At 42.5% G+C, this 25,539-nt stretch overlaps 1 protein-coding gene across 8 annotated transcripts in view; it reads right to left on the bottom strand.

Moving 5' to 3' along the window:
- Nucleotides 1-1,268: 1,268 nt before the first annotated feature.
- SELP (selectin P) overlaps nucleotides 1,269-25,539 on the bottom strand; it is a 37,156-nt gene continuing 12,885 nt past the window's right edge. Inside the window, exons 4-17 of one of the 8 annotated variants that reach the window (XM_045877500.3) lie at nucleotides 24,240-24,347; nucleotides 23,382-23,567; nucleotides 22,663-22,848; nucleotides 21,875-22,060; nucleotides 20,246-20,431; nucleotides 17,506-17,691; nucleotides 15,295-15,480; nucleotides 9,462-9,647; nucleotides 8,004-8,216; nucleotides 6,791-6,976; nucleotides 5,701-5,817; nucleotides 3,607-3,637; nucleotides 2,505-2,560; nucleotides 1,269-1,919 (exon numbers count right to left, since the gene is read on the bottom strand). In XM_045877500.3, coding sequence (XP_045733456.1) covers nucleotides 2,506-2,560; nucleotides 3,607-3,637; nucleotides 5,701-5,817; nucleotides 6,791-6,976; nucleotides 8,004-8,216; nucleotides 9,462-9,647; nucleotides 15,295-15,480; nucleotides 17,506-17,691; nucleotides 20,246-20,431; nucleotides 21,875-22,060; nucleotides 22,663-22,848; nucleotides 23,382-23,567; nucleotides 24,240-24,347 — 2,012 coding nt within the window. In that variant the 3' untranslated portion in view covers nucleotides 1,269-1,919; nucleotide 2,505. Of the gene's footprint in view, nucleotides 1,920-2,504; nucleotides 2,561-3,606; nucleotides 3,638-5,700; nucleotides 5,821-6,790; nucleotides 6,977-8,003; nucleotides 8,217-9,461; nucleotides 9,648-15,294; nucleotides 15,481-17,505; nucleotides 17,692-20,245; nucleotides 20,432-21,874; nucleotides 22,061-22,662; nucleotides 22,849-23,381; nucleotides 23,568-24,239; nucleotides 24,348-25,539 lie in introns of all 8 variants that reach the window. The other 7 variants (XM_045877498.3, XM_045877499.3, XM_045877501.3 and 4 more) reach the window with 7 other exon arrangements.

Below are 25,539 nucleotides of genomic sequence, written 5' to 3'. Positions count from 1 at the left end.
ACACTTCACTCCTCCTACACACAGTCCTGTCTGCTCCTACACGGATATTACTCTGTCAACTTAGAATATTCATCTCTCCCCCTTTGCTGAACTCTGTTTCAGTTCAGAATCCTACCTATCTCCTTAATTCTGGACTCAAATGGACTCTTTCCATTTTATGCACTACAACACTATTCAAGTATGATACTCATATTGAGTGCCCTCTATTACTTTGTGTGCATATCTATTGTTTCCCCAATTAGATTATAAACTGTTCAAAAGCAGAACAATGCCTTACTCTTCTGTATCTATAATAGCAGTAGTTGAAAGCTGACAAACCATCAGAATTCCCTGGGGGAAGCTTTTACAAATTGTAGATTCTGACTCAGACACAGGGCTGATAACAATTGTCCTATAATACTCAGCCTAGTGATTGGCACAAGATAAGGAGAGATAAACAGTATATGAGAAAAACTTTTTAAAAAGCAGTGTGTCCTTAAATCCCAAGTTTACTGCCAAAGTTCTTGCAAAATTATTGTAACCCTTAGACTGTTTTACAATTTTTATTTGCATATTTACCCACGTGTTATTCATTCTTCATGAATGGTCAGAGTAAGAAGCACCTGGAGAAGAAGAGTCATGAAAACATCGGGACAGTCACTGAGGACAACTTTTTCATCATCCTCAAATCTGGGGGAACATAAGATCTCTATAGAGCTATATACGCCTTTCTATAGTGAACCTTCATTATCTGGAAAGATCCCCATATACCCACTTCTGTGTCTATGCAATTATAAGGGCTTTGGTCTATGGTGATCTGAATTGAATAAGAGAGCTACTAGTATATTCGTTAAGGTTTAGAAAGTTAATTTTCCAGGCTACCTAAAGGATTGTTATTTAAATATAATCAGTTGTTATTGTTTTTATTTCTAGTTGTCTTCAAGACAACTGTATTGTTTGGCTCTTTTTTTTTTTTTTGCCTCAGTTCCAGATAACTACTATGTAACTTTCAACAATCTACATATTAAACATGTGATTTAATAAATAACATCTGTTCTTCCTTATAGGGCATTCAGGTGATGAGGATTTTTTCTGCTTCTTGGATTTCTGATTTTTTTCTTCTTTGATTTTGGGGGGGGCAGTGATATGGTATATATTTGCTGACTGAATGAAGGGTCAAGTTGTAATTGGGACATCAGTAACTGTGCATTACATTGATGTAAACAAAATGATGTACACAGATCTTATTGAACAAAACATCAAATAATATAGCATGGCATTTGAGAAGAATCTTTTTAATTGCACATTTGAATTTTGGTCTTGAGGTTCTTTTGGGGAGAGTGACCAGTGGAGGGAAGGTGACATGTGCCTTCCTATCTTGATTCTTGGTCTTCTGCACTCTCTGGTGCCATCCAGAGGCCTCGCTGGAGGCCTTGCAGCGAGGGTATAATAGGCTTCATAAACAGCAAGCACTGGACACCTCAGAAGATCTTATAGAAATTCCTTCAAGTCACAGACACCACCTGCCTTTCAACAAAGCAGAGTATGCCTTCCTCCAATCCAAAAATAAAGAAGCATTTTTATTTTTCCACAGTCTGGTCTTCTGGTAAGTCAGATGCTTCAGTCTCTGGTTAATTAGTCTTCAAGAAGGGACAGCTGGGCAAAGCCCACAGATCACTGCAGACATTCAGTCCTGGCTTCTGAGGCTTAAGGAAGAGGTGGAGCAGGAAGGGGTGGTGGGTGGAGAGTTTGGGCTTGTGACACAATCTTTCTGCTCTCATCCAGAACTAATCTACAGGAAACTCCATGTCCTTCTTCAACAAGTATTTCCAGAAAACTGCCGCACATATGCTACAGTAGAAGTCAAGTTTGGCAGGAAGCGTGATGTTCAAAAATAGGATCCTATGGAGGTTGAGGGAAGAGACCAGCAGGACAGGTCTCTGAAAATGAGATAAAAGAAATGAAAATAACTATATTTTCTTTAAAAGCAAGCGAGCCAGCTAGCTCTCAGCATATCTGTCCCCCGAGGATCAACATAATCTCTTTCTAGATCCAGATATTCTGCTATCTAGGCAGAATACTCAACTACTCACTGAGCTTTTGGGAAGAGAGAAAGCATAAGATTATTTTTGTTTTCCCAGCAAGTCACACAGAGGACTGACTCCATAAAAGTCTGTAAAGTTTTTCCAGTAGTATAACTTCTGGTTATCAAGCAAGACCATGGTGTTGTTAATACCTCCAAGCAACCATTAATGGGAATGTCATACATCCTGAAATAAGTTATATCTTATTAGAACATTTCTAGCCTGGAGGAAATGGAAATCCTCATATAAACTTACTTTCTATTGTCACTCTACTGACATATCTTGTCCCCTGCTACCAACACAATTTCCTTCAAGGCTTAAAAACTTAATACATGCTTAAAATTTAACTCATGACCATATAATGAAACATCAAGATTTAATATTCGTTCTCTTTGCCCTACTGTTCTATTTCCTTCAAAAATATCTTTATAGGCAACTTACCTTAAGGGCTTGGGTCAAATGCAGCATTTGAAAAAACTCCGTATGTTCCTAGGTGGCTAAAGAACAGATATACAAAGATGACTTGCATATAGTGCTTGGTCCTTGACCACAAGTCCAGCACATACTTCCTGCAGAGACCTTGCATTACCACCCCACCCTGGAATTCTGCTTTAAAAGGGAAACAAAAATAAATGCCTAAGAGACTTTTGAGATCCCACTTAGCTGCTCTGGGTAATCTGCACTGCACTTACACCCACACGAAACTATTGTTGATGCTCTAGGTACCTGAATACCTGCTATGCCTCTTCCTAGTGAGAAGAAATCCTTAGAAAATACCCAGCCTTGATATTTGATCATCTGGCAACAGTTTTCAAAGAATGGTAGTACTGCCCCCTATGGGTGTGTTTTAATTTTCATAGTGATCAAGAATTCTACTGACATTTAGTGGGAAAGGGCCAGGGATGCTGGATATCCCAATAGGCACAGGACACAAAAGAATTATCCTACACTCAATACAATTTTAGAATATCTACTCAGTATTCCTGTAGGTGAATAATCCCTGAGCCTAGAATTTAAGTGCTTTAAATATAAATAATATATTTTTTACATCTTTTAGAATACAATTGCCATGTGAGTTGAGGGAAGATTATGACAGGTTTTCCAACCCTTTACCAGAGCCATTCATCATTAAAAAAAAAAAAATCAGGCTGGTGTTGGCAATGCTGCTGATCCTGTTTGAGCCACTGATACAGTATTCCTGACTGTTGGTCTTTGTGGTTGTGAACCAAAAGGTGCAAGCCTCTAATGACCTCATAGTATCCACTAGAGTAGTGCCTCAGCTTTAGTGTTTTATTTCTATTATATATCACTTTCCCTTTTATTTCTCTTTTACTTTATAATTAGAGCCCGTACTGATTTTTAAAAATACTATGTGTGGTTAGTATATGTTATCTGTGTATTTTACTTTAGAATTAGTAAAGGGGACATTGCAAAAGATTTGTTGCAGAAAGGGGGCATTATGTATAATCATTCTGACATATTACAGTGAATTAAAAAGTCAAACTAGACAAATTTACTTAATCAAGAAACATGTCTGTCTTACCTTTGAGGGTTCAAGGGGCTTTCCCCATCATCTGCAATAAACAAGAAGACACAAATGATCAGCTGAAAAGAAACAAAAAACCTAGTAGAAAGAGAAAGATCATCAGTGGTAGGAGTTATTGGAGAAAGTAGGTGTACTGATTTTCAGATGGGTTCATTGTTAGGAGTGTATTGAGAACAAGCTCTCTCTGAGAGGTAGAACCTATGTTAAGTTAAATTAAACATTTGACAGTACGTAATCCAGTCTTCTCATCTTTCTTGTCTTCCCATTCAGTGACAATCTCTTCTTTTTCCTCTAGTCCCTGCCTTCAACATCTTGGCTATTTTTGGTTGTTGCTGATATTCAGATCATTGGTTCTTGAAACCCATTACTTTGGCACTCGAGGCCCCCTATCATTGCAACCTGTGTCACACTCCCCCAGCCACTAATTGGGCAAGTTAATCACATAAACAAATCCATACCAACATAACAAGGGCTGTTTTCCTGCTCTGGTAACATAGGTGACCAGGGCCTCCTATCTTAATCCAAAAAATGGACACTGCGAGTAGAAACTTTAAATATGGCAGCAGGCCTGTCAATCATCCCATGGATAGATAAAAGGAGAAAATCATCTCATGGCTCAATAAATTTAGAAAATATTAGATCAAGTGAAGATGAACAAGTATATTTATTACAGGGCATTATTGAGCCTTTAAAGTGTAATGAATGTGCATTTTGAATTTGCAGGGCATGTATGCAACATTTTCCTATTATTTGACCACAGCATCTTAGAAAGGTTAAAATCACCTTGGGACAGGTCAAGGAAAAATTCCCCATTCTCACAAATGAGTATTTATTATTAAAGATATTGGAGGATGGGTGGCTGCTCCTCCCTCTTCATGGTCTGGAGAGTTCTCTAGCAATGTCTCAAAACTGAAGAAAGAACTTGGGGGAAATGCAGGAATAGTGTGATTCCTACATGGTTATGGAGGGTAGGGTCTAGGTGGTTAGGAGCTCTTGCCTCTGCCTTCTGGATTTGGTTAAATAAACACAAATGTTACATGGAAGGACTGGTTGTAGCTCTTTAGTTTTTAAGAAGAGTGTTATGCTTTGTCCTTCGTCCTACTAACCCATTCATAAGAGAGTATATGAAGGAACTTTAGAAAGCCAGCCTCAATGTAATGGTGGCTCTGTGAATGGAGAGAGCTTAAAACTATGGAACAAGTAGTTCTGCCCTTGAGCAGTTAAGAATGGGTGCTGAAAGTCCTCAGATCCATGAGAACTCCATCAGGTATAATAGCCATTCTCAGTTACCTGTATTGGAGCATTTGAGCCTTCCTGACCCCTCAGATGCCCCCAGTTACTTTCCATGAGAAATGATGAAGAGACACATTAGCTACAAAAAGAGGTTTCTGAGCTCATGGCTGAACATCTGGAGCAGAAAGAAAAACACTGTTTTAACCCTTAAGAGATGGTTCCCTTCTTATACTCTTAGGCCAGAGCTCCTTTTTTGATGAACAATCTAGTATGGAGGGTCTTCCTCCATTAGGTCAGGTTTCTGCTTCAGTCCTGGATTAGTTCCACACATTTTGAGAGAACGTACAGATGTCCTGGTGTATCACACCAGGTCATGACTAAGCAGCTGCTCTTCACACCTCTAGCTTCATTTCTCGCGTCCTCCAGAAGCACTTGATTTTTGATTCGGAAGCACTAACTACCTAACACCATTGATCAATAAATGATCATCACATAAGAGAATGATGAAGGAGGAGAGCATGACACTTTCCAGTTAATCCTAGTGATAACTAAGTTTACCAAGACCAGAGGTCCCCAAATGCCAATGCACCAACTGGCCTCATCAGAATTTGGAGGGGAGGGTTTTGAGAAATTCAGATTTCCACACCAATCTCAGATTTCCAGGCCAATCCCCCTGTACGAGGATCTGTACTTTTATAAAGATGATTCTGATGGGCAGTCAGCTCTCAAAATGACTTCTCTTGGGCTTGTTTTCTTTAAAGACAAATGTTTTCAAACATGAACTACTGACGCTGTAGTTTCACGGCACTTCCCCAAATGACAAGAAAGAAGAAAAGGAGAAGACTCTTTCCTATTTACCTTTTTGTCTGAAGCGCTTTCTTAGCAGAGCCAGCAATGTCCCACACGTCACCAAACCTATTGCAGAAGCCACTGCTCCCCCAAAGTAAGTCAGGGCTTGCTGGATTGTCAACGGCCCTGCTGCAAAACAAACACACATGCAGGGCGTAAGAAATGTGTTGCGCAAAAGGCCATCATTCTTCCAGAAGCGTCCCAAGGATTGTGAGATGTGAGATCGCACAGGATCATCAAAGGTCCCAGCAGGGGTGACAACCGGGCAGGAGAGACCTGGAAGCCATAAAACTACAGCAACAGCATGGAAAGCAGGGTCTGATTTTATTCCTAACGCTTAAATATCAAACACAGTGCCCAAAGGCGTCAGGGGAAGGACATAATAAAGTAAATAAAATGATTGAAGAAGTGGAAGTTTAAGCAAATAATGATTAATTTTGGGGGGGGCAATCAAAGATTCAGTTATACAACAAAATGTAGTCATGACAAGCTATAGAGAAAACAACGAAAAGTAAAAGGAAGGTGGATGAAATAAACCTTACAAAGAGATGAAGCTTAATTTAAAAAGATCTATGTGTTTTTAGAGGTATGTGGTAAACAAAATTCTTCTGAGATAATAAATTAGGAATCTGTGAAATAACCTCCGGTTAAAAATGTTCTCATTTGACACATCTGAGCTCTCATAAAGGAGGGATGATTCCCTACACAGAGTCACTGAATTTAATTCCCACTGCTCGGTGGAAGGCAAGGATTTATCATGAAACATTTATTAACACAGGGAAACCCAGTGATGGAAAGCGAGACCACTGTCAGAAATACACAAAAAGGAAACACTGATTTTGTTACATTCCTTTTTTTTTTTTAAAGATTTTATTTATTTATTTGACAGAGAGACACAGCGAGAGAGGGAACACAAGCAGGGGGAGTGGGAGAAGGAGAAGCAGGCTTCCCACGGAGCAGGGAACCTGATGCGGGGTTCAATCCCAGGACCCTGGAATCATGACCTGAGCCAAAGGCAGACGCTTAACGACTGAGCCACCCAGGCGCCCCAGTTACATTCCTTATAAAAGTGACTTCCTAACCCATATTGAAAATATACCTTGGCAGGCTGGCATGGGAGTTGACCACTGGCCGTTCTCTTGGCATGCTGTTCTCGCTGAACCATTAAGTAACTGGCCCTCTGGACAATGGAAGCTACAGGTTGATCCATAGCTGAAATTTCCCCAGGGGTTGGAGCAGTTCATCATGCCTGGCTCAATAACATGCAGCTCTGAGCATTTGACCACTGCAGAAAAAAAGAATGCAGGAAAACTAGACATGTAGAATGAAAGTGACAGAGATTATGGTTTCATTTGTAACCTGGCTAGCATTGCCAGCAGATGAGGTAGAATGTAAAACATCAGAAAGGAGATGAGCCACTTCTGACATTCACACCAACTCCTCCAACATTGCACATACTACGATGTCCACTCAAAGAACATTAGCCAAAGAACTAGGAGGGGCACAGAGCAACATTCAAAAGAGACCTACTAATGGCTTGATCAATCTTACCTATAAAAATACTGTTTTCAAAATTTCACTTCTCAAAAATATTACTGTTCTAAGTGTTATTATGACTACCACTGGTAAATAGCTGGCATGTCAGCACGTATTTATTAAAATACTTAATAATTGTTCAGCATAACTGCTTCTGGAAGTTTGAAGGAAGTAGAGACTGCCACCCTCTTTAAACTTTCCTTCGGGGAACTTTAGGTTATTGTCCCTAATTTGCAGATAGGAAACTAAAGCTCGGGAAACTAACTCAAATAAATATTATTGAGCAATAGCGACATTTGCAAAGCACTGCTCTGGTCTTCATGGGGAATACAAAGATGGAAGAGACATAGTACTTCATGTATGGGGTGATAGCCCTTCCAGAGGTATCATGCATGGCGTATCTTTTTAGTTAGGTTTCCATTATGAAAATATGGGATGTTTACACTATCACATAATTAATGGAATTGCAACTTGTATTTCACAATTCTTATAGTTGGTTTTATGTTTGGCATGCTTGTTTTTTCACACATTTGGACATTTGCAAATGTTTCCTTCTTTATGTCTTTGAGACCAGGGAGTTCTCTTGTGACATAGCAGGGGGAGAAGTGACATGCCTGTGGCACATTACTTCTAACTGGGATTGGTGTAGATTTCATGGGGAGCTGACATGTGAAGAAGTCACTGGGGTTGCATGGGATTTCAACAGGCAGGTACAACCGTGAGCGTGGGGGCCAGGTGGAAGATAGCATCAGAACTGCCTGTTCCTTTCACATTACCTCTGCATGCCGGAGTTCCTGCTGTCCATTGTCCTGAAGGTCTGCATTTGAGAGCACTGTCTCCCATGAGTGTGAATCCAGCTTTGCATCCAAAGTAACAAGTGGTATTCAAACCAAAGGTTCCCAGAGGATGCCTACAGGACACTGTTCCTTGCCCTGGAGTGATGAGGGCTGGGCATCGAACCTCTGAAGTACGAGCTGGTACTATGCCTGCTGTGAAAACGTGTTTCCATTTAGAGAGCTCCCAATAAAAGGAGCATAATGGAGTTAAGACTGACATGGAATAACTGCCTTCCACTCTTCTTGTAATAAGGGAGGCTCTAGAAATAGCCTCTCAAGGAAGTTAAGGAAAATTATTAATCTCAGGTATGGAAAACCAGATGAGAAAAAGAAGTACTTAAAAATATCGTTGGAGAGGGGTGCCTGGGTGGCTCAGTCAGTTAAGCATCTGACTGTTGATTTCAGCTCAGGTCATGAGATCGAGCCCCACGATGAGCTCCATGCTGGGCGTGGAGCCTGCTTAAGATTCTCTCTCTCCCTCTCCCTCTGCCCCTTCTACCACCCTGCTCATGCACTTTTTTTCGTCTCTCTCTCCCTTAAAAAAAATATATCCTTGGAGAGATAATTCTCTAGACCAGAGGAAGAATGGGGAGTGGGGCATGATGTCAATGTTACCAATATTTAAAAACAAAACAAAACAAAACAGAAATTTAAGAGTCGGTGCAGAAATGTAAGAAATTCAGTAGAAAGCAAAATATGCATAGGTCAATTGCTTGCCCTTGCTGGTTTGCTGGTCAGCATGAAATGCAAGGTGTGCATGATGGCACTGGCTTTGTCACTAACTTCCCATGTAGCAGAAAGATGCTCATTGACCTTTCTAAAACCTCAGTTCCTTGATTTGAGAAACTGGATCAGTGACTCCACCCTTTGTACTTCTCCTGGCAATGAAGCAATGGAGACCATTTAATCAACCCAGTAAAGGTCTCTGAGAAAAAGAGGCCAAAATTATGAAAGAAAGTTTCTGCTTAAGAATCACTATATCTTGGGGCACCTGGGTGGCTCAGTAAATCGTCTGCCTTCGGCTCAGGTCATGATCCGGGGGTCCTGGGATTGAGCTCTGAGTCGGGCTCTCTGCTCAGGGGGAAGCCGGCTTCTCCCTCTTCCTCTGCCCCTCTCCCCACTCGTGCTCTCTCTCTCTCTCATAAATAAAATCTTAAAAGAGTTAATATATTTTTTATTCACAAAAATAAGTCCTGTCACTCCTTATAAATTTTTAAATCCATAGGCTGTGTTTCCTAGATTCCAATAGAGAACCCATTTTAAAATAAGAGAGAGAGCTTTCACAGTAATAACATTATAATGCATACCTGTCACATAGTAAGAGCTTATATAAGTGTTTGTTATTTTTGAGGACATTTCCGGGAGAAGAGCTGTCTCAGTGAGTGTATACGATTATACCTTCGCAGGTTGGTGGAGGTGCTGTCCATTTTCCAGAAGCTGTGCATTCAACATTATTGGGTCCCTCCAGCTTAAAGCCCTTGTTACAGGAGAAATGACAGGTGGAGCCAACCCTGAATTCCTTATGGGTGTCAGAACAAGCCAGGCTTCCCCACTCTGGAGCAAATAATTCTGGGCACTGGATGGCTGGAGAGTCAAAGAAATTATATCACAATCTTCAGGTTTATTCAGAAGCCAGGTTTACACTGAAATCATTCATTCATGGATCCAACAATTATTTATTGAGCACCTACTATGTCAGGTATTTTGCTAGGCAGCAGGTATTCCACAATAAATAAGATCATCTCCTACAGTGGCAGGGGAAAGGTTGGTGGGCTCACAGATGAAAGCATAGGTAGAAGTTACAAAAATGAAGAAGTCAAGGATTTAAGCAGTCATACTTGAGAACCCACAATTTCATCCTCTTCTCTATGTACCTGTGCTTCAGACACCACACCTCCATGGCTCTCGCTCTCCTGTCTGGATGGGTGTGGTCCAGGATTCCACTTCCGCCCTTCCTCCTGCCTACAACTACTTCCTCTTAGATAGCCTGCCATCTCCTCAAACTCAACACATCTAAAAATGCAATGACCATCTTCTGTTCTAAACTATTTCCTCCATTTGGATCCCTGGGCTTTTTTTTAATGCCACAGTTCCCCAGCACAGGAAAGCTGAAAACCTCCTGGTCAAGCTAGATTAGTCCCTGGAAATTCCCTGAACTGACTTCATGTGTACTTGCCTCTGGTTCTTGGCCCATGCTGCCCTGAATTTCTTTCTGTTTTCACTGAAAAAAATCCTACCCATCCCATTGGATCTAACTGAACACAGCCTTTGTAGAGCCTCTGCTGATCACTGCAGCCCGAAGGCTTCTCCTCTGAACACATCAGTTTTTTGTTTGAACTCATACGCTGTCTTACCACCTGCCATATTTTCCCTCACCTACTGGATGGAATGCTTCTAAAATCCAATAGCCAAGGGTGCCTGGCTGGCTCAGTTGGAAGACCATGTGGCTTTTGATCTTGGGGTTATGAGTTCGGGACCCACACGGGGCATAGAGATTACTTACATTAAAAAAAATACCCTAAAAAATCCCAAGAGCCATAAAGCTTTGTGTCTTTCACAGTTCACACTGCCGGGTCTCAAGAAGTGGTACTCAGCAATCATTTGATAAGTGGGTGAATAAATGAATTTTTAATTTAATCAACCATTTACCTCAAAAATTTTTAGAAATTATTGCAGTTATTTATTTCTGTTAGGATCCTATCGTTGTCTCCATTAAATTCTCTGATATAAGACTATTATTTATCATCAAATATTTGACAAACTGAGTAACTATTCTTTCTTTAAGCCCAAGCTCTTGAATGCCTTGGTCAAGTCAGGCTCATTTTGCTTAGCAATTTTGCCTTTAAAACAAAACAAAACAGGACCTCTTGGTCTTATGTGGTACCTCATGGAAAAGTGATATTTCTGGCCCTTACATATTGGCCCAAGTGTTTTTCAGTGACAGGCTATTTGTGAAGAGATTGTGGCTCCTTATTGCATGAATCCATTCAAATAACCAAAGTAACATACTGAATTTCAGTTTAGAATGCTCAAATTTTTGAGTAATTAATAATAAATCTAACTCTGGCAGATAAATTTCACTTACCAAACATTTATTAAATATGTCTATCAGTGTAAATCTTAGACATTAAATCCTCTGTGAACATTTTCACTAAAACAACTTTTTTAGAATCTCTCAGGATTTTATATTTAAGCCCAAGAAAATGTATGTCAGCTGCAGGACAGTGGGGACCTTGTCAGCTCTTCCCAACACTACATCCCAGGGAATAGGGCCTGGCACCTAGTAGAGGTTCTAAAATGTTTGTCAAATGAACGAACAAGTTAGTGAGCACAATTTAATTTAGATGCATTCTAATGAGTGTGTTTATGTCTGAAAAGAAATAAGAGAAATTACTGTTTGAAAAAACTGACCCATGTGACCTTTAGTATAAAAAGAATTACTGCAGCATTAAATCCTCTTGGGGGCTATTGCTTTGATCTCAATTTTGTCAGTCTTGTTCTGCCAAGATTATAGACACAGGTTTTTGTTTTGTTTTGTTTTATTTTGTATATGAAATTCTCTGAACCCTCTTAGGTAAGAATTAACCTTATCCAAACAAAGGTCTCTGTATAACTTTAAGGATTTGACTTTGAACCAAGTAAGAAAGTATGTTTTCCTGCCTGAGAGGCAGCCTTGATGAGGTACACAGAAGCCTAACCCCAATCTGGCATATGGTGGGTGCTCAGCGGACATGGCTGAATTACATTTGTGAGCTTGCTGAGGAAGCTGCTGGAATGGACAGGACTAGGGCAGACGTAGAGGAAAAGATTTTTACCAGGGAGTGACCTCTTGGGTAACTTGAAAAATACTCATATTCTTAAGCCTACTGTAAAACTTCACCAAAACCTGAGTAATTAATTACAAGAATAGAAAACTAGTAAGAATTGCTTTTATCACATGCTTAGTACTATGTTTGTGGGCTTCCAAGGCAGTGCTGTCTATCATAATGACCTTCATTGATGTTTTTCTGTAATCCATGAAGTAAGTGTGTATGATTGCATGTAAATTCATGAATCGTTGGGTTCCCTGGCAGTCTGTCATCAGCTGACAGCAGATTGGTTTATATTATTTTAAATAGATTTAGTAAATTCTTCCCTATATCTTTGTATTATCTTTTTACTTAAGTTAGATATAATTTTTGTCAAGAAACTTTTGGAAAGAAAATACAGTATAAATAATAAATTTCTAAACTCAAACTTTAGAAATAAAGACTAGGTCCTCCCATGGAGTCAGAGAAATGTTGGAGGAGTGGAGGAAAAAAACAGAGATGTGAGCCAGGCCAGAGTTTAGAGGGTAAGAGTGTGCTATCTTACAGGACTTGGATGAGCAGGGACATGGCAGAAGAGCAGAGCTAAGACTGGGACTTGGAACAAGGACCCTCCTTACCCCACTAACATGAGGCTGGTCACTAGGAATTGGGTCCAGTGGCCAAATGTGGTCTCCAGGATGTCAATAACAAAGTGATTAGGGGAGCAGTAATATCAGTCAAGATAGTGGCCCAACAGTTGGGGGCATAAAGGTCATAGCAAGCAGAGATAAGTAATTCAGGAAAGGACTTCAGGTCCTGGAGGAGAAAGGCAGTGAGGAGACTGGGATATCAGGAAGCGCCCAAGTCCCAAAGGGCCCAGGGACTGGTGTGTTCTAATAATTTTTTTTTAAGATTTTATTTATTTATTCATGAGAGACAGAGAGAGAGAGAGAGAGGCAGAGGGAGAAGCAGGCTCCCAAGGAGCAGGGAGCCCGATGCAGGACTCGATCCCAGGATGCTGGGATCATGACCTGAGCCGAAGGCAGACGCTTAACCATCTGAGCCACCCAGGCGCCCGGGACTGGTGTGTTCTAACTAAAAAGGAAATATCTGTGGAACCACACAAAAATGAGATCTCTCATTGCACTCTGAAGTGGGAGACCGAGTGCTCCATCTGCCATGCTGTCTGGCTAACTCAGTGGCCCTCAAGCCCCTCTGATACGTAGCCTAGACTCCACAAAACTCTATGCAAAAATCAGGGTTCTGGGGTCAATGCTGAAGGTTAAAACTTTATGGACTCAAGCATGTAGAAAAGAAAAGGAACGATTTGCCTAAATCCAGAGAATAAATTTGGAGGGTGAAGGGGAAAGCATGACACAAAAACCAGAGCTCAAGATCAGGCTCAGACAAGGCTGCCGGTACTGAGGCCTGCAGTTGGCTAAAGCTGCCACCCACCGACGGGACTGGTTCTAGGCCCTGGGCGGGGCTGGCCTGCACCGTGGGAGGCAAATGCCTCCTCTTGTGGAGAAGAGGGGCCTGGCAGGGGGTGAGGGGAAACGGGTTTTGGAGATCACAGGTGTAACAACCATATTCGTTGCATACGTGATTTAAAATTTTAGTGAGATAATTCTTAGGCATTTTTTATTCTTTAGCCTTAATTCAGAATGTGGGAAAACAGAGCTTATGGTAAATGTCGCTGGAATAAATGAACGAGTGAATGAGAAATAAGTGGGGAAGCATGAGCCCTTGGTGTTATTCCCCATAGTGTTCTAAATTTCTCAGGTGCCTGTAGTATAGCTTTCGGACAGCAGATGGCAGCATTCTACGTCTTCAACCTCAGAATTCTTGACCAGAAGAGAGAGCTCAGACATGAGCACGTCCACTCCTCTCCTTTTGAAATCTAGAAAACTGAAGCCCACACGGTGTGATGTGACTTAGATGGCCCAGGACTTTGGGGAAGAGCAATACAGGTCTCTCAGTAGTAATCTAGCACTCACTCCCCAAGAAGGAACAAACAATATTTCAGCTTTTTTTTCATACAACACTAATAGATTTCTATCAACACATTCTCTCGTCTGACCATCAGGCATTGCCATTTCTGAAGTTCATTTCAGCCCTTAGAACGGCAGCCTGGCCCCCTGGCCAGTGGAAGAGAGCACAATTACAGACTGGGGATTTAGGGACACCGCCGCTGGGTGGCAATGCAGTGTCATGGTGACAACACTAGCCTAGAATCAGGTGAGACCCAAGACCCGGGTTGGAGTCCAGCTCCACACTTCCCAGCTATTTGGCCTTTGCCTGCTATGGATCCTCTCAAAGCCTCCATTTCCTCGTCTTTAAAATGGGATCATAACATAACATAATAAAATAAAATTAAAAAATAAATTTTATTGAAATAAATATAAAAAATAAAATAAAATAAAAAATAAAATGGGGGAAATAAAAAAAATAAAGGGGATCATAACCATGTTCATGGTTGTCGTGTGGATAGGATGAGATTCTGTCTACGAAATAGCTGGTACTTATCACACAAGCCATAAACATTCGTTGTTAGTGCTGGTCTTCTTATTACTGAGTACACTGAACAATAAATTGGACCGATGGTGCCTTTTGAAAGTAAATGTGAGCTATGAATTAATTACTTCAGTAAACTATTTTAGAGCACACTAAACAGGAGGGACTGTGTTATGTTAGCCAGATGTTTGGGGGAGACAAAGATAGATAGGATCCGGCTCCTGCCTTTGAGGGTCCTGCAATTCATGGTCACCAGGGTTTGTGCTTGAGTAAATTTAACCAGTAAATGGTACGCTGCAGCTGAGCAAGTATTTGTCACACAGCCACTTCCATCTAGTTGCTGCAGGGGATACAAAGATGAAGAAGGCATGGCTCCTGCCCTGGAAGACCTCCTAGTCCACATGGGAAGCAGAGCCAGGAGAGACATGCCCGAGTAGCTTACGAGGTCCTCGAGGGGTGGAGGTGATATCACATCCATCCCCGCATTAGCTCAGAGCCTGGGGTTTAGCAGTGCTCAGTGAAGGTAAATGTAGGAAGGAATAAAGAGCCAGTGGAAAAACACTTTAAAGAAGTTAAAGTCCCAGTGACATAGCTGAGCTTCATCACTTACTAAGGGTGTGAATTGCAACAGGTTACTTAACCTCCCTGAGCCTCTGCTTTCTCATCTGGGAAATGGACATGACATTGCCTTTCCCCATTATTTCAGAATGGTGGCAAACATCAAATGTCACAGTGATATTAAAGCACTTTATGAAATTGTGAAATGTTTAAAGTTATAGGAATATGCAGAAAGCAAGACAGAAATTACCATGCTTTGTGGAGAGTGTGTTTCCTTTAGCTTAGGAACAGTTTTACATGAATCCCTGGTGATCCTTCCTTCTTTCATATTATCTGAGAAGCCGTAAGAAAGGACAGACCCACAATCCTACCTTCACATATTGGTGGGGAACCTGTCCAATGTCCAGATGGAGTACAATCCAATATTTGTGGTCCAGATAAAGAGAATCCTTCATCACAGGCGAATTGGCATGTGGACTTATAACCGGAATTCCCAAGAGGCTGGACACAAGTCATTGTTCCATTCCAAGGGCTTAGCAGAGGTGTGCAGGGAATGGCTACAATGGGCATGGTAGAGAGAGGAGAGATGGGGTCATTCTAGAACACAGCAACCTGAAATCAGTGTGTGTGTGCATGCATGCGTGCACACACATGCTTAATCCATAAGGGCAGCATTTGGTTAGAAGTGGTCCTTTGAATTTCATGCTGCTTTCTCACCAGTTAGAGGTCACGGATATATACAATAGCAGCAACTAACAGTTGATTGGCATCCTGAAACCTTCACCCACAAAGAGCTTTAAAGGTCATTTTAAAAGGGAGCTGGTGCTTTGGAAAGATAGCATTTCAGGTGTCCCTGGACAGGCATGGAAGTGGCTGCTTCCTTGACACCTTCAGAAACAGACTTAATGACCTTGCCAGAAAACAGTGACAAATGTGTTCCTTACCAGCAATGTGTCTCTAGACCTTTCTGAACTTCAGTTGCTTCATGTATGAAATGGGAAAGATAACACTCCTTGCTTAGCAGGGATCCTCAGTTATATAAAATAATAAGTTAAATAATATGTAAAAATTAAATTTAAAAATATTTAAAAAATCATGGACATGTGGTAGGCACGTAACGTAACTGGCCATCTGCAAATGCTCTTCCCATCAATGTCATCCTATGGTGACCAGCCCCAACGACTCTACTTCTTCACTTATAGAAAAGGTAAATTAGATCTCATGGTTCTTTACCACAGTTTATACATACAGAGTTTGAGATGCTAGGGGACTTACTTGGGTTGGAGATCATGCTCTGAGACGTGGGACAAGTCACTTAACTTCTCGGAGCCTCAATATCTTCACTTTTAAAATGTGGAGAATGGCATTGCATAGCTCCCAAAATTTTTACAAGAGTCAAAAGCAAAAACACTCTGTATGTAAGTGTTAATAGCTGTTGAGATGTCCCTCTGCCATTTAATGAAACTATAATGCCCAGATTCAACATGTTGACATTAAAAAGTGAAGACTATGAGAATGCATGGTTTAGGGGTTTCTTCTTCACTGTTTGGTTTGACTGACTAGTGTATGGCTTCAGACCAGAGTCAGTGACAGTAGGGCTGAACCCAGGGCCATTCTTTAGCCACTGACCTCAACTGCTTGAGGTTCCAAGAGTATTTCTTATACCTTTCTATTCCCTTTACCCCCTCCCCTCTCCATCTATGTTCCCCTCAACCTGATCAACTTCTCCAAAGACCTAGTCATTTTCTCCCACCTGAAACATCTTTCTGTAGTGTGTATGTGTGTGTGGTGGGAAAGAGGAGAGGAGACAAGTCAAGAAGCCTGTAACCTGTAAGGACAAATTGGGAGGGTCTTGGTGCCATGGAATGCGTTTCCAGCTCTTTTGTGGTCTTGCCTTCTGATAGCTGGGGTTATGATAGCTGCATATCAGAAGGCAACAAGGCAAAGAGGACATTGAAGAGGGAAATTGTCTGATAACACCCTCTCAGAAGTCTTACAACAGCGAGCGGGTTGCAAGCCTCTCGGCACCTTCCTGCTCAGCCCACATTTGGGTATTTCACTTGATGCTCACCCAGCAACAAGAGGAGAAAGTTCAGTCAGAGTAAACAAAGAGCTAAAAGCAGAAGGGAACTGGAAGGTCACAGGAAGTCGTGGTGAGTACTGACCTCCTTGTAGTGAGACACCCACAGGCAGGACAGTATAGGGCAGTGAACTATAACTGATTACTGTGATAGAATTCTGTGGAAGAATTCTAGTCACTGTGATAAGCCTCCTCAAGGATTCTGAGTTTTTCCCCAAAACTGCATGAACTTTGTAATATCTCCAGGCTCCTGTGTAGCCAGGATTAAAGCTGAGAAGGCAAGGTTGCAAGCCTCACTCTGGTCTTTCCAGACCTTGCCTGGAAGGTATATTCAACCCCAGCACCTGCATTGGGAATCAATGGGTTACAGGATGAAAGTGTTTATTAATTTCCAGTCCATTTCAAGCTTCTGGCCCCTAGACAGTCACCACCACTAGCATATAGCCTTTTAAAATAGAGCCTACAATGGATTTCAAAGATGACTGGAAAGAATTCACTTTACCTTGGCATTCTGGAGGAGGAGCGCTCCAGTTGCCGGAACCCAAGCACTGCAGCACGCTTGCTCCCACCAGGTGTAAGCCTTCATTGCAGGTGAAGCTGCAGGTTGATTGGTACCTAAAGGCACCAAATGGGTGGGAGCAGTTCACCTGGGCCTTGTTTGGAGCTGGAAGATCATGGCACTGCAGAGCTAAGAGGTGAGGAAGTAAAGAAGTAAGGGAGTGAGGACAGAGTAACACACAAGTACTCATTAATTTTGACCCCTCAACCCTTTCTAGTGCCAAGAACAGGCATTTCTGAATGGGGCATGTTTAAACTGGGGGATGAGAAAAGCATCCATCACAATAGCACATGAAGAATTTTATAAGGAAAATTCTAAGCCATTGTTAAACATTTTGACAATATGCATGAATAATTTTTCAAGATCATATTGTTAGACCCAAGAATGTATGCTAAGAATGTAATCACGATGCTTATCAAAAAATCAATTCAGAGATTTTTTTTTATGAAGACATTATTTGTAAGAGCAAAATATTGAAAATAAATACAAATGCCACTAATCAGAGGCTGAAAATAAATTATGGTGGATCAATGAAAGGAACACTAAAGGTCACTAAAAATGATATATTTCACCTTGAAAAGATATGGGAGGTGTCTCAATGTACAATGTTCGGTGAAAAAGCAGACTAAAAATTATATATATGCTATGATCTCAATCATATAAAATAGATGGTCATAGAGAGAGGACAGGTGCATTCTGATATGTTAAGTCTTTTCTCATCTTAAAAATGTGAACAGTAATTGTGATTACCTTATGGAGTTAGACTATAAAGTGTTCAATAAATAGTATCTGCTGGTGAAAGCAGCAGCAGTTCTAGTGGTGGCAGATAGTGGTAATACTATTAAAAGTACGCATGAGTTGCAGACCCTGATCTCACCGTCACAGCAGAAAACACCTGGGAAGCCTGGCAAGGGACTTACTGAGGCCATATCCGGGGAAGCTTAAGAGAGTACCCAATTATCTCTGGGGTGTGATAAGACATTTACGTGCCTGAAGACAAGAATGGCCCCAGTGGTCTCTTAAGATCCCTCCCTCCCTTTGAGCACAGCAAAGGGCTCTTTTGTGTCTGTCTCCTCTCAGACCATAAATTCACAACACATCCCATTACCCTCACCATCATGGTGCATGGTCATCTACTCCCTCACTGCCTCATTTTTGGGTTGATTTTTCCATTTTTTTAACTGTGGTAGAGTACACACAGTATAAAATTTACCATTTACCACTTGACTATTTTTAAGTGCACAGTTCACCGACATAAAGTACACTCATCTTGCTGTGCAGCCATCACCACCAACCAGCGGTAGAACATCTGTCATCGTCTCACACTGAAACTCTATACTCCTTAAACAGGAACTCCACATCCTCCTCCTCCCAGCCCTTTGCAACCTCCATTCTACTTTCTGTCTCTATGATTTTGACTACGCTAGGGACCTCATATGAGTGCACTCATCCCTTATCCTTATCCGTCTTTTACGACTGGCTTGTTTCACTTAGCATAATGTCCCTGAGGTTCATCCATGTTGTAACATGTTAGAATCTCCTTCTTTTTTTAAGGTGAAATAATATTCCATTGTATATATCAACCACATTTGGCTTATCCGTTCATCCACTGAGGGACACTTGGGTTGCTTCCACATTTTAACTATTATAAATAATGCTGCTATGGACATGGGTGTACAAATCTTTTTCCCTCCTTGCAACCCTGCTTTCAAATTACTGCCTCATTTTTAAATCGGGGTATACTTAGATCCAGGGGATTCTCATAACTTGCCCGGGGATCCCAGTAAATAGCAACATGAAATGTCAATGTTCCATCTCTGGGACATGACTTCTGTGTGGGGTACCCCTTGTAAAAATAATAATCCTAGTGACTTCCCTATGCCTTTGTTCTTCTGTAAGAGCAAAATATGGAAAACATGAACTATTAAAAGAAGATTACTTTGTAAAATCAGATCACAGACATAGGATTTATAAGGTAATGTTATAATACATTTTTACATACATTTGTTTTTTTTTTTAAAGATTTTATTTATTTGACAGAGAGAGACACAGTAAGAGAGGGAACACAGCAGGGGGAGTGGGAGAGGGAGAAGCAGGCTTCCCACTGAGCAGGGAGCCCAATGTGGGCCTCAATCCCAGGACTCTGGGATCATGATCTGACCTGAAGGCAGATGCTTAACGACTGAGCCACTCAGGCGCCCCATGTTTTACATATGTTTGTAAAACTCGTAGCAGTTTTAAGCTCGCTTTTACACACATTAATTCACAACCACGAATGAGGCCCGTAGGCAAGGCAGATAATAATACTTCCATTTTACAGGAGACACTGAACTTCAGAGAGACCAAAAGCTTGTTGCCAGGAAATGACAGAAATAGACTAAATGCCTTGCCCATTACTCTTCTACCATCCCACATTGTTCCTCATGCATCATTCCTTCCTCCCAACCCCTGTCTCCTTCACGCCAACCCACTCCATCAATCAGGGCGATCTTCATCTTGAGTTCTAATATGCTGTAATGGATGTGTGCTCTGCTCACCATTTCATCCCTAGGGCCAGCACAAAGGGCCTGGCACTAGTGGTTCTTAGTGAATGTCTGATGAATAAATGACTTACTTCTAAATGCAGGTGTGATGCCTTTAATAAACTGAGAGACACAGAAGGAACGTTCCAATGTCACAGTACCTTGACACACTGGGGCTGGCGCTGTCCACCGTCCCAGGTCAGTACACTGGACTAGGTCAGCTCCTTCCAGCCTGAAACCCTCAGCACAACGGAAGCTACAGCTGGTGTTGTCCTGAAATGCTCTCGAGGATGGGGAACAATCCATGCTTCCATGAACAGGACTCTCCAGCGGCCCACAGGCAATGGCTAAATGGAGACAATTGTCATCTGAAACTGGGTAATGGAAGGGCTCAGTTCCTTCTCAGAAGAGCCTCTCAAGAGATGCATCTTTCCTAGCCATATTATCAGCATGTTCAGAACACTGAATCCTCCCTTTTCCAAAATGGAATCTGCCCAGAACATCTTCCTATGCCCTTTTTGCCTGGATCATTCACCTGCCCTTGGACTTCAGCTTAGACGTCACTGTCCTTAGGAAGCCTTCCCTGCCCACCGCAGCTCAGGCGTAGGGACTCCTTTAGTGTGCTCCCCATCCCCCCGGCACCTGCAGACACTATTGTAGCACTGCCCCTTGGACCACAGTCTCCTTGAGGTTGGGCTCAGTCATTCCTAGTTGTATCCCAGGGCCTGGCAGTGATTGGTATTAAATATTTACTGGTAATATTTGTGGAATTGGATCTGGAAAGAATTGATATAGAATAGGCTGGACTTTTAAGGAAAAGGCTGGACTAATACAGCTTATCATTGACACACTGTTACCTAGGCTTATAAAATGATCCTGAATGGGCCATATCTCTGAAACACAGGATGTCATTGTCATCAGACTTCACTTGCCAAGTGAGTGCAGCCCAAGGAGAATTCCTGCACAAAATTAATCCCTGAGTGACCTCAGTTCTGATGAAGTCTGGTTTCCTCATGCACTTCCTTGATAAAGCATTTCGTCTCCAGACTATTCCTGGTGGTTTTTTTTTTTTTTTTTTTCAGAGTATAAAGACCTCCCGTTATACCCTGGGCTTAGACCTCTGGTTTTTACAGAATCGGGACCTCTAAGAACCAAAGATCCTCTAGTGCTTGTTCTCTCTTCCTTTACAGATGAGAAAAGTGAGGTTCAGAAATGTTGTTACTTCCCCAAGGTCTTATATCTGGACAGTAGCAGAGCTAGGCTTGTGATCAAATCTCCTGGGCACTCGCTGATCCAATCTTCAATTTCCTGGCTCCCCGATCCCCCTTTCTGCCTAATAAGCTGAGGGTATGAGGCAACTGCACAGAATTCAGCTTTGTGCTCTTGTGCAACCGTCAGAGTCACCTCCAAAGACTACAATGGGGAATCCCCCTCCTTGTCCTAATCGCCACCGTTCTGACTTCCTCTCAAGTAGAGGACTTGTCCCACAGCTTTTATTGCCAGTGAGGCAGGAAGGGAAAAAAAGAGATAGAAACTGAATGCCCAGTCCAATGCTAGCTACTTTACACATGCAATTTCATTGTGTACTTTTTATATCCTTCATTCTCACAAAAGGACCTGGGAATTCTTAGCTCATTTCATGGGTGAGGAAACCGTGCCTCCTGGAGGTTGGATAACCTGTTCCAGTGTCAGAGTCTGGAGGAGGCCATCCTGAGGTGAAGAGCCCCTGATCTTTCCACGGTGCCATGACCCTTCCTGGGTGGAAGGGAGCAACTAAAGGAAACTCCTACCCTCACAGGCTGGTGAGGGTGCGGTCCATTGGCCAGAGCCAGTGCAGCGGAGTGAGGCCCAGCCCCTCACTTGATAGCCAGGTTCGCATTCAAATTTGCAGCTGGAGCCATAAGCAAACACAGCGAGGGGATGAACACAGTCCATGGATCCCTTGCCAGGGGCTTCCAGGAGCGGACACTGCACAGCTGGAGAGAACAACCAAGGAGAGAGAGAGAAAGATACTGACGAAGGAGAAAACCAGGCCCATGGCCAGAAGGCACTGATAAAACCACCTCAGGAAATCCAGGTGGAGCTAGGAATCTGTAAGGGTCAGAGACCCTCATGATGTTTGTCCAGACTTGGAGGACCAGTCCACAGGGTGACCTTAATCTTAAAAAAAAAAAAAAAAAAAAAAAAAGGAGTCTTCCAAGGTTTTTGTAATATCCTCTCTTCCCTTTACCTCCATAAACCTGTCCTGGTAGGTCTTCTACTTACAGACATAGATGCCATTGTTTCCTTCTTGTGTGAAATTTATGAATGGGGCCCATTCTCAAACTGTTCAAGGATGTGAGTTTGGGAGAAGGGAGGACTTCTAAATTTAGTCTGTAGTGAAATCAGCCTCTTGTTTTCCTGGCGCCTGACATTCTTTTCCTATCCCAGATGTACCCAATGTACTGGGTGTCAGGTGGAAGGGGGGTCACGTTGTGGTGGTTCAGGCCAACTTCTCCATAGCTGGCCAGTCATCTGTACTCACAGCAAGAACTGGGCACAGTGGACATTATGCATCTCCAACCCCCCGGAAACTCACCTTCACACACTGGGGCTGCGGCTGTCCACAGCCCCGAGGCCGTGCACTGCACCACCTCTGACCCAACTAATGCAAACCCCTCTTCACAGCTAAAGCGGCAGCTGGACCCATACTGGAATGCTTCAGCAGAGTGTGGGCAGGTCACGCTTCCTCGCTCAGGAGTCCTCAGGGGTGGGCACTGGACAGCTACAAACAACCACAGAGCAATGGTGTGAGCCCGTGGGTTATGCCCAGCACCTGGGAAACCTCAGGATGCTATAGCAGCTATCGATAACCTTCCCTAAGTGATGGGCAAGGTGATACACCTGGTTGGTTAGATGGCACTTTTCAGTAGCGGGTTCAAAAGATCCAAACATCCTCATTGTTCATTTACTTTTTAAAGAAGCAAGGTAAAATGATCAAATTAACAATACTCAGCCCTAAGTCCTTATTATTATACTCTGCTTGCTTTGCAATTAATAAAGGGAGAAAGGACCTGTCTCCCTTTGTGATGCTTTTGCCTGAGAATCAAGAACTACGCTGATTACCTCACTCTATAGATAGAAAACATCATGAAAAGCAAAATTAGCGTTACTCTCATTGATGGGTAATAGTAAAAATCAGAATTCCCCATCTAATGTGGATCCTCATGCTTTCTCATGTGTTTTAATGGAGAAAGGTTGTTTTCCCCCTCTGAAACCGTAGTTGTCAGTGAGGATAGAAAGAATAGGGTTTCATACCTATACATTGTGGTGGCTCATTCGTCCAGGTTCCAGAAGCCAAGCATTCCAGCTTGCTGGGTCCATTCAATTCGTACCCTTCAGAGCAGTGGAAACTGCACTCTGAATTGAAAGAGAAGCTTCCCAGAGGGTGGCTGCAGTTCATGAATATATGCTGAGGGAGATCAAAACCCCCACACTCTCTGACTGTGGGGACAAAATATTGATTTTTCTTTTCATTGCAGATTTAAAGACCATGTCAGTTTTGCTAGAAGTTGGAAGCTATTTGTATAACCCTCTTAACCCTGTCTTTCTTTTTCTTTTTTTATTTTTTTTTTTAAGATTTTATTTATTTTTTAGAGAGCGAGCGAGAGAGAAACAGCATGAGAGGGGCGAGGGTCAGAGGGAGAAGCAGGCTCCCCGCTGAGCCGGGAGCCCGATGTGGGACTCGATCCCAGGACCCTGGGATCATGACCTGAGCCGAAGGCAGACGCTTAACCATCTGAGCCACCCAGGCGCCCTAACCCTGTCTTTCTGGGCTGCTAACCCAACCTGGTCATCTTTACTTGCTGCCTTTGTATTAGCTACATCTTGGGAAATGATCAATCTTTCACTGGTTTTTATTTCAAATGAGCAAAATCAGCTTTTGTTTTGCTTCGTTTATGTTCTTTGGATTTTATGAACAAATGTTCCAAGAATGAAATGTTTTACCCAGAGCGTGTGTCTTGGGACAGTTGGAGTGGGGCAGACTGACAGACCATGGAGAGGGCCAGGGCTAGCCTTTACTCACTGGAGAGTCTTCAACATGATTTGCTTCCTGACACCACCTCCAGCACAAGACCAATGGCCACAACAATAACCACAAAATAATGGCCTCACCATATTCACATTCTGGTCCATAGAATCCAGGGAAGCAGGAGCAGGTGTAGTTCCCGATGGTCTCAATGCACTCTCCTTGCGTGCTACAGGATGTGTCCTGGCAGGAGGCTGCATGCATACAGAAGGATCAGAATCATGGGCATTCCCGGGAGGTGGGAAGAAAAGCTGGATTCTTCCCCAAGCCACAGACTCAGCCCCACTCAGATAAGATTGAGCCAGCCAAACAACAGAAAATGACCATGTCCTCTTGGGGTGCCAGCCTGGTCCCCATGAAGGACATTGTAGGAGCCCCACCAGAGTGTTGCATGGCTTCCACCTTAGGCTGAGTTGAGTGTTGCCTAAGGAGGGATTGCTATGTGTGGCACAGAGAGACAAAGAGTCACCAATGGATGTGAGACAGAGAAACTCCTCTATGTGGCACAAAATAGGTTGTGACTTTTAACCCAGAATGTTCTAGAGTTCTATTATTACAGAAGCCCCTATGACAGAGAGTAGAGCATAAAGATTAGGAATCAGATGTGGGCGGTCACACATATGTGATCAGAATCATGGCTCTCCTGCCTACTATTATGGGACCTCAGACAAGTTACTTCTCTGAGGCCAACCTGCCCAAGATCAGGGCCAAAGCCCTTCCACCTTTTGTTCATTTCAAATCTGTACCCAACACCACATGGTGGAGGAGCAGAGGAACCAAATGAGATGCTTAAGACTTCCCCATGGTACAGGACAGTCTCATGAAGAGGTGTTTCGCAGGTCCAAATATGCCAGGCTTAGTTGTGGAGAGCATGATGGCCAGCCAGGCCCTTCTCAGTAAGTCTGAATGGAGAGGGGCTGGGGTTTCTTTCCTGCAAGAGACTTTTTGGAGATGGATCTGTGCACTATGCACCTGATGGAGGGTTAGCATTAGAATTGATAATATTGAAAGCACTGAGAACATTTTTACTGATGAGGTCATAGCTGGGGGTAAGGTCTGAGGCTAGACTATTTTCTGGTAGTGTTTCCTCTGCACTAAGCCCTGGCCACACATGGTCCACTTTGGGGTCCATTATAAGAGGAAATTCATATGTTACATAGAGGGTTATATTAGATGACCTCTACATTCCCTCTCAACTCTGAGATGCTACAATCTAAAAGTCATGCAGATTCTGCAGGAGGACGTTCTTGAGGCAGCCAGCAAGTTTGGTGAAGCTGCATGGGGCTACTGGGAAGGGTTTCAAGTAATGGGAAGATGCAGAAGGAGCAGTAGCCTAGAGATAGACTTTGGTCCACGTCTTCCATCCTATCACCTTGACCCCACCAG

This window comes from Mirounga angustirostris, unplaced genomic scaffold, assembly GCF_029215605.1.
Source record: "Mirounga angustirostris isolate CCGP_5_RB_7025 unplaced genomic scaffold, mMirAng1.0.hap1 SCAF_6, whole genome shotgun sequence".
Classification (NCBI taxonomy): domain Eukaryota; kingdom Metazoa; phylum Chordata; class Mammalia; order Carnivora; family Phocidae; genus Mirounga; species Mirounga angustirostris.
The sequence above is the reverse complement of the archived record's forward strand: the minus strand, read 5'-3'. Positions and strand labels throughout refer to the sequence as shown.